At 40.9% G+C, this 13,833-nt stretch overlaps 1 protein-coding gene across 2 annotated transcripts in view; it reads right to left on the bottom strand.

Annotated features, from left to right (window-relative positions):
* The window catches only part of LOC126354428 (nuclear pore complex protein Nup98-Nup96), a 138,070-nt gene that overhangs the window by 40,141 nt on the left and 84,096 nt on the right, over positions 1-13,833 (bottom strand). For both annotated transcript variants that reach the window (XM_050004066.1, XM_050004065.1), the window contains exon 12: positions 8,592-8,848. In XM_050004066.1, the coding sequence (XP_049860023.1) occupies positions 8,592-8,848 (257 nt within the window). The remainder of the gene's footprint in view (positions 1-8,591; positions 8,849-13,833) is intronic.

Here is a 13,833-nt window from a genome sequence, read left to right as displayed (position 1 = left end):
GTAGCATGCAAGGTGGAGTAACAGTTAGTGTCTGTGGTTGGCACGCTACGTGACACCATTTCAAATCTAATCACCACCAGAAATTTGTTATTTAGAATTTATCACTTCTAGAAGTGTCTTTAATGTTTACATATTCTGGAATAATTAATATCTGTATAAGTAACGGCACACTTGGTCAGAGTGTACTTCTACTCTGTCTGCTAGTTGATGTATGAAATAAACACACTTTCAGAGCTAAGTGCCCTCTGCTTTTGGATTTGGGCTTGATCATAATTATGACAACACTGGTGGTACTTGAGACACCAGGCACCTGAAACCATCTAAGCACCATGGCTCCAATTATGCAACATAAAAGCTATCTTCTACATAGACACAAAATGGAATGCAAGCAGTACATCATTTCTAATGTTCGTACATTCAGGAGCCCAGTTGATACCAAAACAGTAGTCAGTCAACTGCACATCCGGCAACCTTCACTAAATGTGCTCCCCATGCCATTTGTGGAAGATCACCACACCCTTACCTCTCTCATATGCCGTGTAATATAAACCCCAGGTAGGAATCTGAACAATATAGGAAAAGATTGATTGCTACTTACCGAAAAGGTGACACGTTAAATTGTAGAAAGGCACAATTAAAAGACCCTTACACAAAGCTTTCAGCCACAGCCTTCATCAGAAAAAGAGAAACACACTCCATTCACACAAATAATCACGGAAAAACACACACACAGGACTGCAAACTATAGCAAGTCGGGCCAACATTCCAGCATTCTGGTCTGAGATGCCAGAGTTGGCGGTCATGAGCACGTGAGGTGTACTTGCTTGTGTGTACAAATGGTGTGCGTTTCTTTTTCTGATGAAGGCTGTGATCGAAAGCTTTGTGTAAGTGTATTTTAATCGTGGCTGTCTGCAACTTAACATGTCATATTTACAGCCAGGGACAATCTATCTTTTCCTACACTGTTGTTCATACAGGGTGTTTCAAAAATGACCGGTATATTTGAAACGGCAATACAAACTAAACGAGCAGCGATAGAAATACACCGTTTGTTGCAATATGCTTGGGAGAAGAGTACATTTTCAGGCAGACAAACTTTCGAAATTACAGTAGTTACAATTGTCAACAACAGATGGCGCTGCGGTCTGGGAAACTCTATAGTACGATATTTTCCACATATCGACCATGCGTAGCAATAATATGGCATAGTCTCTGAATGAAATTACCCGAAACCTTTGACAATGTGTTTGGCGGAATGGCTTCACATGCAGATGAGATGTACTGCTTCAGCTGTTCAATTGTTTCTGGATTCTGGCGGTACACCTGGTCTTTCAAGTGTCCCCAGAGAAAAAAGTCACAGGGGTTCATGTCTGGCGAATAGGGAGGCCAATCCACGCCGCCTCCTGTATGTTTCGGATAGCCCAAAGCAATCACACGATCATCGAAATATTCATTCAGGAAATTAAAGACGTCGGCCGTGCGATGTGGCTGGACACCATCTTGCTAAACCACAAGGTGTTCGCAGTGTCGTCTAAGGCAGTTTGTACCTCCACAAATTCACGAAGAATGTCCTGGTAGCGTGATGCAGTAATCGTTTCGGATCTGAAAAATGGGCCAATGATTCCTTTAGAAGAAATGGCGGCCCAGACTAGTACTTTTTGAGGATGCAGGGACGATGGGACTGCAACATGGGGCTTTTCGGTTCCCCATATGCGCCAGTTCTGTTTATTGACGAAGCCGTCCAGGTAAAAATAAGCATCGTCAGTAAACCAAATGCTGCCCACATGCATATCGCCGTCATCAATCCTGTGCACTATATCGTTAGCGAATGTCTCTCGTGCAGAAATGGTAGCAGCGCTGAGGGGTTGCCGTGTTTGAATTTTGTATGGATAGAGGTGTAAACTCTGGCACATGAGACGATACGTGGACGTTGGCATCATTTGGACCGCAGCTGCAACACGGCGAACGGAAACCCGAGGCCGCTGTTGGATCACCTGCTGCACTAGCTGCGTGTTGTCCTCTGTGGTTGCCGTACGCGGTCGCCCTACCTTTCCAGCACGTTCATCCGTCACATTCCCAGTCCGTTGAAATTTTTCAAACAGATCCTTTATTGTATCGCTTTTCGGTCCTTTGGTTACATTAAACCTCCTTTGAAAACTTTGTCTTGTTGCAACAACACTGTGTTCTAGGCGGTGGAATTACAACACCAGAAAAATCCTCTGTTCTAAGGAATAAACCATGTTGTCCACAGCACACTTGCACGTTGTGAACAGCACACGCTTACAGCAGAAAGACGACCTACAGAATGGCGCACCCACAGACTACGTTGTCTTCTATATCTTTCACATCACTTGCAGCACCATCTGTTGTTGAAAATTGTAACTACTGTAATTTCGTAAGTTAGTCCGCCTGAAAATGTACTGTTGTCCCAAGCATATTGCAACAAACGGTGTATTTCTATCGCTGCTCGTTTAGTTTTTATTGCCGTTTCAAATACACCGGTCATTTTTGAAACACCCTGTATGTACGTAGAAAGAAAAGAGAGAGCAGTTTATGCCAGCCAGAAATACATTCCGGTACGTTTCAAATGTGGGCGCCCTGGACACATTTTATGCTACTGTCATGTCTGATGACTACTATGCTGCAAAATGTCAACCATAGCAATGGTCCTATTCGTGCCAGTCGACTGCGGACAGTTATAGTCTACCTATGGGATAAAGCTCGACACTTTACCTTGAATGAGATTGCTCCCCAACACGCCTTAGCCACTCCCATTGCTATACAGAGGTACCATCAACTCTTGCAGGAATCACAAGTAGTCCGACTGGGGAAGATTAGAGCTCCGGAGTGACCAAGCTATTCCAATAAGCACATGTAACAAAATTTACTTAGGATGGCAATTTGAAACATCTCATCATGAGGAACAGCTGGCTCACATATGGTACCTGGACATACAAGAGAAGGACAGAGTGTTACGACAAGCACCAGGAGACTTTGTATGGATTTTCATACATGTGTGGAGACTTTAAATAGTTACTAAAAGGCTACTTTGGGCCGTATCGTAACTACCTTTGTTGTTCATTGGATGTCACATAAGAAAGGCAAAGCATGGGATCATCATCCATGCCCCCTGTATGAAGTCCTACTACAGGCCTGAGGCACAGATCGATGTTGGAGCTTATAACTTTTTAACTGAAGATCTGCTTAATGATCATACAGCTTCATGGGTGGGGTTACTTTCAATGCTCATCATAGTGAAGAAGAAGGGACCATACAACCCAAACAGGAGGGTCTTTTAGTGCTGTCGTACAAACTACCACTGACAAGATTTAGATCTAGATTGCTGTAGTCAACACCATGATAATTTCTCACACAATAGGTGTAAATCAACATATTTTGTCTTGTTATTATTATATTATCTGGATTTCTAATTGAGGACTCCATATACAGAATTTCAAAAATAATCCTTTACAAGTGCTTGACAAACTTTCAGTTGCAGTGAATCCATTATCACGAAGACCTAGAAAATTATGACGACCTATCAGTTGCTTGTACTTCTTTCATTCCAAACTGAGGAATGCCAATAATTTTAAAGCACATATTACAATAAAGTGAGAAATTCTGTGTCCCAGCAATTCTCCTTGCTTTCGCCATTAACACTTTGGGTAAATCATCTGTAAAACCTGGGCACTGTTGGCCTTCCTGAAAGTTACAACCTGTCCTGCATAATTTTATTACTACACGTCTGCTTTGTTCTTTTATAGGATCTACCAATTAAAGCATTTTTGAATTATACCATGAAGAATGTGATTTTAGTATTCTTCACGACATGTGTGTGTATGCTGGAAATGGTGTATTTTGTCCTTTTTGAAAATCTTTTCAATGGCAAATTTCTGCAGGCTCAATAGCATCCAGATGACATGAAAATGAAGAGTTCTCATGACAATGACGAAGATCATGTTGCAGATGATTTGGGAGACAGCACAAATCACAATCAAAAAAACTTGTTTTGGGGGGGGGGGGGGGGGGGGGGAGGACACCAACAATCAGCGTGTGTCATGATTCAGTTCACTGCTGAGCACATGCACCAATAATTCTGTATCTAGTCTAGTAACCAGCAATTTTGTTTACCATTATCATTCTCACTGGCAACAGTGTTAAAATATGCAGATTAAACAAACCAAACAAACAAACTTTATTAGCTAATTAAACTCAATGTTACTAGCGACAAAACCTTCCCTGAGTATACTCGCAATCACTAGGTGTCCAAAACAGGAGATACAAATGCACGCGGGACCCAGATGGGTGACAACAAGCAAGCTCTCACTCACTCTAAAGCAAATTTCTATCTACAAAGTTCTGAGCCACAACTAATTTCCAGACTTTTCAACAGATTACTACGAAATAACAGCAAAAATCATGACCCTTCATTCTTACTACCGTATGTGCGTAAGTATATTCTGGATGTAAGATGAGCCCATATTTTTTTGTTTTTTTTTATTTTTTATTTTTTAACACATTCTGACTAGCTAAAATTATAAACTTTTATTGATGTACAGCATATGTCTAAAAGGTTAACATTGCACCTATTGTAAATTTTGTACCATTTATTGATTGTTAACATTTTGATAATGCAAAGAGAAACAAAATAAACCAAAAGAAAGGGTTTAAATTAATTTTTATCTTCACTACCTTTCTTGCTTACTAAGCCTGTCTGTGGCATCATTATTTTTAATCATCACCATCATCCTGATGACACAGGTGTTGAATTATCATCTTTGTTATCACAAATATTTGGTTGTTTCTTCTGAATATTGAGGTTGTGGGGTTACTTTGAGATCCAAGAACACAGCTGTTTGTGCCCCCCTCCCCCTGAACACACAGCAGATTTCACTTCGATACTGACATGAGAATTGTTATAACTTCAAGTTGAACAAATATATTTCAAGGAAGACACAATACATGAAAGTCACAGGTCATATAAACAGAGTAAGATGTGTGCACACTTTAACAGTAAAATCATAACTGAGTCCAAGTCTAGCAGCCGAGCCGCTGGTTGGCTGGCCACTTAGGTGGCGCTGCTGCTGCGTGGCTGGCAGACAACGCCGCATGTAGAGGATGCACGTAACTGCGCAGCAGCACTTTGAAAGATTGGTGAGTCATAACACCTTTCCCCCCTTTGCATTTTTTGCACAGGTCTTGATGGAGGTGGCCTGTAGATTGCTAATGTCCATAGGTGTTGATTGACTGGCCGTAAAGTCTCGAGCAGGAGGCTTCCCGTACGTACTGAAGTGTCCCCGATGATAACGGGTCGAGATGACAGGAGACGTGGGGGTCGAATCTGCTGGGGCCGCATGCACCAATCTGCCCATTGCGGCAAGTCCAGTTGTTATAACAGGAGACATGGGCAATGTGTTCGCATCCGTAGGAGAAGGAGGCGAGTAGAGTTGCTCCGACAGATGATGGTCATCCGGTTCCTGCATGGGCACGTCTCCTGGTGGCGTCAGTTCTTGTGCTGGCACCGACATCATAGTGAGAGGACTGCGTTGTGAGGAATGAGAGATTCCAGTATCCCAAGCGTCAGGTAGAGCCAAAGATGGTGCAGCAGCATCCGGAACAGGCGTTGCAGGCACACGAAGCCGAAGCTGGTCCAAATGACGCACTGCAACACCTTTGTCCATCTGGATTTCATACAGGCATTGGCCACAGTGTCGTAAGATGTGGCCAGGACTCCATTTTGGCCGCCTGCCATATCCTTGTACCCATACAAGGTCGTCGGCAGTGAACTGACCAAGCCAAGGCACCAGCGGCCGTGAGGTGAAAGGCCGCAGAAGATGAAGTAGCGTGCAGGGCTGTCAGCCATGTAAGAGCTCAGTCGGGCTGTGGTCGCCCATGGGGGTGAAATGGAAAGAAGCCAGAAATTGGAGAAGCGCATCATCAGCAGCAGAAGTCAGGAGTTTCCTCATCTGAGCCTTAAATGTGCGGACCAGTCGTTCAGCCTTACCATTTGAGTGCAGATGGAATGGAGGGGCCGTGACATGCACGACGCCGTGACAGGCACAAAAATCCGCGAAATCGGAAGAGGCAAATTGCGGACCATTATCAGTAACTAGAGGGAAGGGCTCCCAAAGAGAAAATGCGAGCTAGAGCATTGGTGGTTGAAGCAGTGGGAGGCGACGTGCAACGGACAATGAAAGGAAAGTTAGAGTAGATGTCAATAACGAGAAGCCAATAAGTACCTAAAAAAAGGTTCCTTAAAGTCAGCATGAATACGCTCCCAGGGCTTCTCACAGTGAGCACATTGCTGCATGAACATAAATATAACACTGAACCCCATCTAAACTTTTAGTGTCTCCTGTCCTGCAGAACTTTTTGTTTCTATTTATTGTTATTTAATCCCCCTGCACCCCATACGGATAGCGGGGGGGATTGAGCTGGTGGGGGGGGGGGGGGGGGGCTGTCAGCGGTTCAAGCCACCCACTCTTCAAGCCATTGACAATGAAAATTAAAAAGACAATTAAGAACAAAAATTAAATGATATGAACAGATAGGGGAGATTTTTAAATATACTATAGATTTAACTTCTTGCACTGGTAATTAGAAACAATAATGATAAAAGTTAAAATCAAAAGCAATAGGACTACATTTAAAACATTATGTCAAAACACTGATATTTACAAGAAGCACTTTTGTGTCACTAAAAACTGGAAGCACTTGCCCTGAGACAGGGAGCCTGTTGAATGAAGGAAGGTTGGCCAGTGAGGAGTATAAGACTGGTGGTATAAAAATGGAGGACTGGTGCATGGCAGCAATGAGTTACGGCAACAATGAGGTCGGAGTGGCTGTTGGGACAGAAGAGGGGGGTGAATAGACTGGTGGGGGGAGGGGGGATTGGTGACTAATAGTTGTTGGGAAAAGGTGGGTGTGGTAAGAAAGGCAGATAGAGAGAGGGGGGGGGGGGGGGGGGTACATAAGGAAATGTGAGGTGGGAAAGGGAGGGAGAGTAAGTCCTGTTGAGGCGGAATGGGTTGTGTTGACTTATAGCTGGTATCTCCTGCAGCAATGGATGCTGTGTTGAGCATTAGTCCAATTTTAAAGTCAGTTTGATTCCAAATAGAAATGGCCATGGCAGACGTTCCTAAAAAGTGCTGTCTACATTCCCATGGTCAACTGTATGGCAAAATTTCTCCCTGTTCCAACGTTCCTCTCCCTGCACTCACTGTAGTTCTCAGCCAAGCTGGATCACTGTTACACATCCAACTTTCCGTAGTGCTATCCTTCAGCATCAGTGAAACTTGGACACTAATATTTTCTTACGTGCAGGTCATAGTAAAAATAGAAACCAACACATAAAAGATCACAGTCACTATTCAGTCAAATTCTTGAACTTTCGCGTGTACTTCGGTCTAGTGACGTCTGTTTGTATTGTCTCCACAATGGGTATTTTCGCCGTAATTTTTTTGTAGCGACAACAAGTACATTCTGTTTAATATCATTTATCTCATTTATTACATATTTCATTCTGGATTAACTTTCTTTCTTATTTCATCTGAATGTCTTCATCTTGTTCTAAAGTTAATTAAAAGCTGGTAACGATTTTCTCCAGTATTCTAATATGTAAAGAGAGACCAAATTTCTCATCTGCAACCCACATGGTGAATCATTAGTTTCTCATAATCGAATAAAATACTGACTTTGGTTTAGAATCATTATTACTTCCTCCTATGTTTCACAAAACTGTCAATTTTTAAGCAGAACATTAGACTGTTGTAGTGGCCAGTTCACAGTTTCTCACTGTATCTCTTACCATAACACTGCAAGTCAAATATCACTTAAGAGCAAGATCGATATTGTATCAAACGCTTTAACGTAGCAGGAAATCTCAAGCCTATTCGAACGCTAAGTGTTGTTTGACTACCTTACCTGTCGTGATTATTCAAAATAAATTTTATGTAACCTCAATAGCCAAAGCTTTATCTGTAAATGTAAGACGACCTGTTTATTAATCTATTAAACAACATAAAAACACTGACCTCAGCAGCAAAAGTTTAATCTGAGGATATAACATGACCCTGCAAATCTGGGAGAAAACCACATCTTATAATTGGGTAAATACAGTAATCATTTAATTTCCACAGAAATTTAAATTTTGGTTGGAAGTGAGCTGGAATACTATTGTGGACTGCCTCACAGGAGATGAAACAGTTTACCAGAAGTGGAACTGGAGTAGTAGGATGCTTATAACAAGTTTTGCAATGTCAGGCAAGAAAATGCAAATCACATTTGCAAGAAAGGATTATCATTAATGGTATAGAATCTGGTCAATACTGTCCAAGCTGGAAAGCTGATGTAAAGTGACTCTCACCAGTTCCAGAATTATATCAGGTGGAAAGGCCTCTTTTCAGAGCATACCTTCAGAAAATAATAGCACTTGAGCAACTAGATGGTAAATTCCAAACTAGGTTTGTTTTGTGTAACAACATTTGCTGAATTTAGATGAGTGATCACTCATGGACTGCAGAAATGATAGCTCCTTACTTGCATATGCTTTAAGTGCATAAGCTTTAATTAAAATTAAAAATTATAGTTACCGGGGTACATTTTCCTTGTCTGAACTTGAACTATCACGATTTCCTGCAGTGATAATAGGTGAGGCAACATCAGAATGTCTGTCTGATCTGTTACCAACATTATCATTTCCTGATCTGTCAAAAAGAGGTCCATGCTCTGTTGTGGACGTCACTTGTGTCTCGAGCAATTTCTCACTCAGCAACAATCTTTTTGGTGATGGTCGAAGTGTGAATGATAAGTTTCCAGAATCATCATCCAGTCCTTCAAAAAGTGACTTCTGTAAAAAGTTCAAAACATACTACTGTTAACAACATGTATATTGTAACGTTATGGATCAAACAACACTTATGGACTAAAGTTGCAGTAAAATGTGGGGGGAAGGAGGGTAGGGGAGAGACATTATGTATCAAACAAAACTTATGGACTAAACCAGCAGTGAAATGTTGGGGAGGGTGTGAGTGAGTGAGTGGTGAATGTCTGCTGCTAATTAATAATTAATTGTAGTAGTGCCTGAAACAAAAAAGAAAAATTATCTTATTTAAATGTTTTGCAGTTGGCTGTGCTATGACTACTCAATATTCAATGATGATAAACCCTGTACTCCTTATAGCTTCCCACATGGAGAGCATAAGAAAGCAACAAAATAAATAGAGTAATAGAATGTAATCTAGTTACTTTTTATGATACAGAAACTGAAAATTCATCAATGCTGAGGCAAAAATAACTTCAAATCAGGTTAAAAATGGATAAAAATACCAAGAGCACAGCACACCATAAAGATTTGGGCTAACCTGCTATACTTTTGCAACTGCGCATTCTAACACATCTTGCATCATAGTCTTCAAATACAATATATATCACTGGTGTACAATGACTTCTCATTAGTTGTCAAAAGTTCCATTTTTCTCATGTTGATTATTTGTCTGCACACTGGGGAACTACTACTATGTGTTAATAATACACGCAAAATGTTAAAGACATTTCACTAATAATAAGTTCACCTAAAGAGATTTAATCAGAATCCACAGTTACACACATTGCATCAACTGAAGGGACAGCAAACATAGTGTTCATACTGCAGTTTTGTACGGGTCTGAAAACGACAAGAAAAAAAGACAGAAACTTATCTCCAGAGCAGTTGTAAACAATGAAGAGTTGCAATATGGACTGAAATATATTAATAATTTACACAGAAAAAGGCCTTTGAACAATTGAATTTGCTTACACATTTTTCCTGTGTCAGGGAGAGGTGAATGTGTAAGGGAGAAACGGAAAAAGTGGGGAGAGGGAGTTTGTGTAATAATGTACTGTAAGGATACCACAACAACCAGAGTACTCAGTTTTTGCCAGATGGACATCCATTGTGTATTGTCGTGTTGACAATGCTAGTTCTGTGTGTTTTACTCTCATTTTCATGTAGTCAGTATGACTCAGAAAATAGGAGCCAGGCATCAAGTATAGAAGTGTTACACAAGAGTAAGCAGTGAGAACTGACAGTGAAACATGTAGAACACTCACTAAAAGTAGGATAATGTGAATGGAAAGTAAAAAGTGGAGGTGCGATTAAAAAATTAATTGAATAATACCAGTAAAAGGTAACAGAATAACAAGTTGTGAAGGAAGTTGTGTCAGGTTCAAGTTGTTTAAGATTAACAATTGCATGCACATAAGGAGCCGTAATTGTCCTTAAAGAAAATAATTTTGAAAAGACAATGAACAAGGTGTGTGTAGACTGAGGTATCGTTAGGTGGAAGTCAGTACATAACAAGGTTGGTCAAGTGGGATAATTGGAAACAGTCTAAAAGTTCTGACTGCGACTCAGCAATTGCTAGCTTGCTTAATTTAAATCAGTTATTTTTGTAATTTTACAAACTCTGCTCCAGGATTAATTTATATGTTGATTCTACCTGACATCAAGTTTACATTTACCCATGTGTTTATATTTACCCTTTTAGGTCAGGTGTAAGCGGAAACTGCAATCTCAAAGTGTGGACTGAGTAACAGTTTGTCAGCAGAGGTAACAGTAAACCATAAACATTTTCCTGAGTGATTGTAACAGTGTTTACAGCTATCCCCAATCAACATGTAGGAAAATCACAAAGTAAGCAGTTGCGATTCTTCAGTTTCTCCCAGCGTATTTGTTGCTCGAACAGTCCACGGGTATACTGCCAGTTCATAGTGTCCAACGGACACAATATTTCGGCATCAGACATGTCGTCATTGTCAGGTGCACTGACGAATTGAGCTCCTGAGAGTGAACATACAATTTCAGACACAGGGAATCTGCCCCAGGAATTGAAAAACCTCAAAACAGTGTTCCGAAAAAACGGGTACTCGGAGTGGCAGATTAGACGCGCTCTCCGTCCCACCACCACAGCATTACCTGTGGAAATGGATGCAGTCACGGAAGAAGAGGTAGCCACTGCCTTTATTCCATACAATGGCGCACTATCAGGGAAAATCAGCCATATATTAAAGAAACACCGAGTTCAAAACGTCTTCTGCCTGCCCAATAAAACACGGGCATTACCTCGGTTTGAGGAAGGCCGGCATATACCGAATTCCCTGCGAGTGTGGGAAGACTTATATCTGACATACAGTATGCACCATCGAGGATCTATGCCGAGAACATCAAAGGCACACTCGACTGAAATATCCAAATAAGTCGGTGGTAGCAGAGCACTGTCTGTCCACGAACCACGAGATGGATTATGAGCGTACCAAGATCCTGGCTCATAACTCTAAATATTAAGACAGCGTTGTAAGGAAGGCTATCAAAATTTGCACCAGGGAAGATCTTATCAACCAAAATTGCGGCTACAATCTCAGCAAGGCTTGGGACCCGGCATTGAATGTAATTAAGAAGACTCTCAGCAAGAAGTACAAACTGGTGACCAGGGCAGACATATCAAGCACATCGACACTACGACAGATTCCGACGCCCACGTCTTAGCGACCGCGGGCGTAGACAGAGAAGAGAGTGGCCCACTGGGGAAGGGGATTAAATCAGCCGCCCGCCCTCAGGAGCTCAGTTCATCAGCGCACCTGAAGATGGCGAAATGTCTGATCGCCAAAATATTGTACCCGTTAGACACTATGAACCGGCAGTATACCTGTGGACTGTTCAAGCCACAAAATAAGCAATTTATGTAAGGAATCTATCAAATAATATTAAAATTGAGGAAGTAGGTAACATGTTCCTTGTCAGTTCACATAAACACAAAAATATGTGGCTAAGCCTCAGAGACATCAATGGATTTCTGCAAAAAGTATTTCATTCAGCATCCTCATTTTTGGAGAGCTACTTCTGGCAAAATTGCTAAAATATTGTTCCTATCAACACCAAATACATCCTCTTGCTGTGCTCAATTCTGTTCACAGATCTGCAGACCATAACTTTGATTTCCTGGTGCTTCACCTCTCGCACCACAGTAGTTGACAGATTGCCATTTTGAGAACTAACTGACTGGTACATATGCTCCAGCTTTAATTGAAGATTGAGTTGGGACAGAATAATCAATCTGATCCTGGTCATAAGTTCATAGTCATCGTGCAATGCAATTGCTCCTAATCTTCATTTCTCTTCTTGCTGGCCTTGTACTCCTTTTTTTCCCGTTTCTTCTGTTTGGTTTCCTTCAGCCAAAAGGCAATTGTTTCATTTATTAACACTTCTCCAGAATAAAGCTGTCACAAATGAAGACTGACTTTTCTTGCAGTGTGAGTGGAAGTTGATTTTGTGGCACTTTGAACAGTTTCGTGTAACAAATCTACAAGACTTTTAGGAGTGAAAATGGACTTGTCTTTGATAGGCTGCTTTTGATGTATGGCATGCAATTGTGTCCTTGAATCCAAGACATCATCTTGCTGTTTGGATGGAACTATTACATTGGCTAGGCCTACACTATGAACAGGTGAGGGAGCCAGAAAGGGTTTAGCAAAGGGTGATGTGCCCAGTGAACTAACGAATGAAGTGCTTGAAGATGTAGGACTCTGGTGCTGTGAAGAGAATGTCTGTACCATTTCTAGTCCTTAGGGTAAAATAACTTCTGTAAAACATTTCTACTCAAATGGAAAAATTCCAGTGATAAGGACACCCCACTTAACATAGTAGAACCCTGCTTTTACGTTCCCAGAATTAATGCTTTCCCACCATTTACGACATTTTTTCTCAGTCACACCAAATTTCCTATGCCCAGAATGTGGGTATCAGGTTCATTTGAATGAAGACATCATGACCAATCACAACCATTTCCAAACTGTCTCTATTGCGCAAACACAGTTTCGCGATTGTTGTGATCATCATGACACCTTCGTCAAACCATATTTAGTGTGGCCACTTGGAGAGCTAGTTGACACAGTCATTTACTTTGCATTGCTCAAACGTTTTTTAGTTTAAACACAGTGTCGGTAACATGTTTTATTCATGCTGAGCAAAACATGTTTCGAGAATTTATTCTCGTTGTCAAGTGCAATATTTATTATGTATTTTTTGTGCTGTTACACAAACAAACAATGTGAGTGACAGTTTGCGTGTGTGTGGTTTTCTACATAACTGACGAGGAACAGTACTTGATAACCTCAAAAAGACAAGTACAGTGCAAGAGACATGTAATAATACTTATTCAAACACCATATGTTGTTCTTGTCAAGTTGTGCCACAAACTCCTCTTCTCCCCAATTTTATTCAGTACCTCCACATTAGTTATGTGATCTACCCATCAGCATTCTTCTGTAGCACCACATTTCGAAAGGTTCTATTGTCTTCCTGTCCAAACTATTTATCATCCATGTTTCACTTCCATACATGGCTACACTCCATACAAATACTTTCAGAAACGGCTTCCTAACATTTAAATCTATACTCGATGTTAACAAATTTCTCTTCTTCAGGAAGGCTTTCCTTGACGTTGCCAGTCTACATTTCATATCCTCTCTACTTCGACCATCATCAGTTATTCTGCTCCCCAAATAGCAAAACTCCTTTACTACTTTAAGTGTCTCATTTCCTAATCTAATTCCTTCAGCATCACCCGATTTAATTTGACTACATTCCATTATCCTCATTTTGCTTTGGTTGATGTTCATCTTGTATCCTCCTTTCAAGACAATGTCCATTCCGTTCAACTGCTCTTCCAAGTCCTTTGCTATCTCTGACAGAATTACAATGTCATCAGTGAACCTTAAAGTTTTTATTTCTTCTCCATGGATTTTAATACCTACTCCAAATTTTTCTTTTGTTTTCTTTACTGCTTGCTCAATAGG

This window comes from Schistocerca gregaria, chromosome 3 (genome assembly GCF_023897955.1).
Source record: "Schistocerca gregaria isolate iqSchGreg1 chromosome 3, iqSchGreg1.2, whole genome shotgun sequence".
Classification (NCBI taxonomy): Eukaryota; Metazoa; Arthropoda; class Insecta; order Orthoptera; family Acrididae; genus Schistocerca; species Schistocerca gregaria.
Note: the sequence above shows the minus strand (reverse complement) of the source record. Positions and strands in the feature narration are given on the sequence as shown.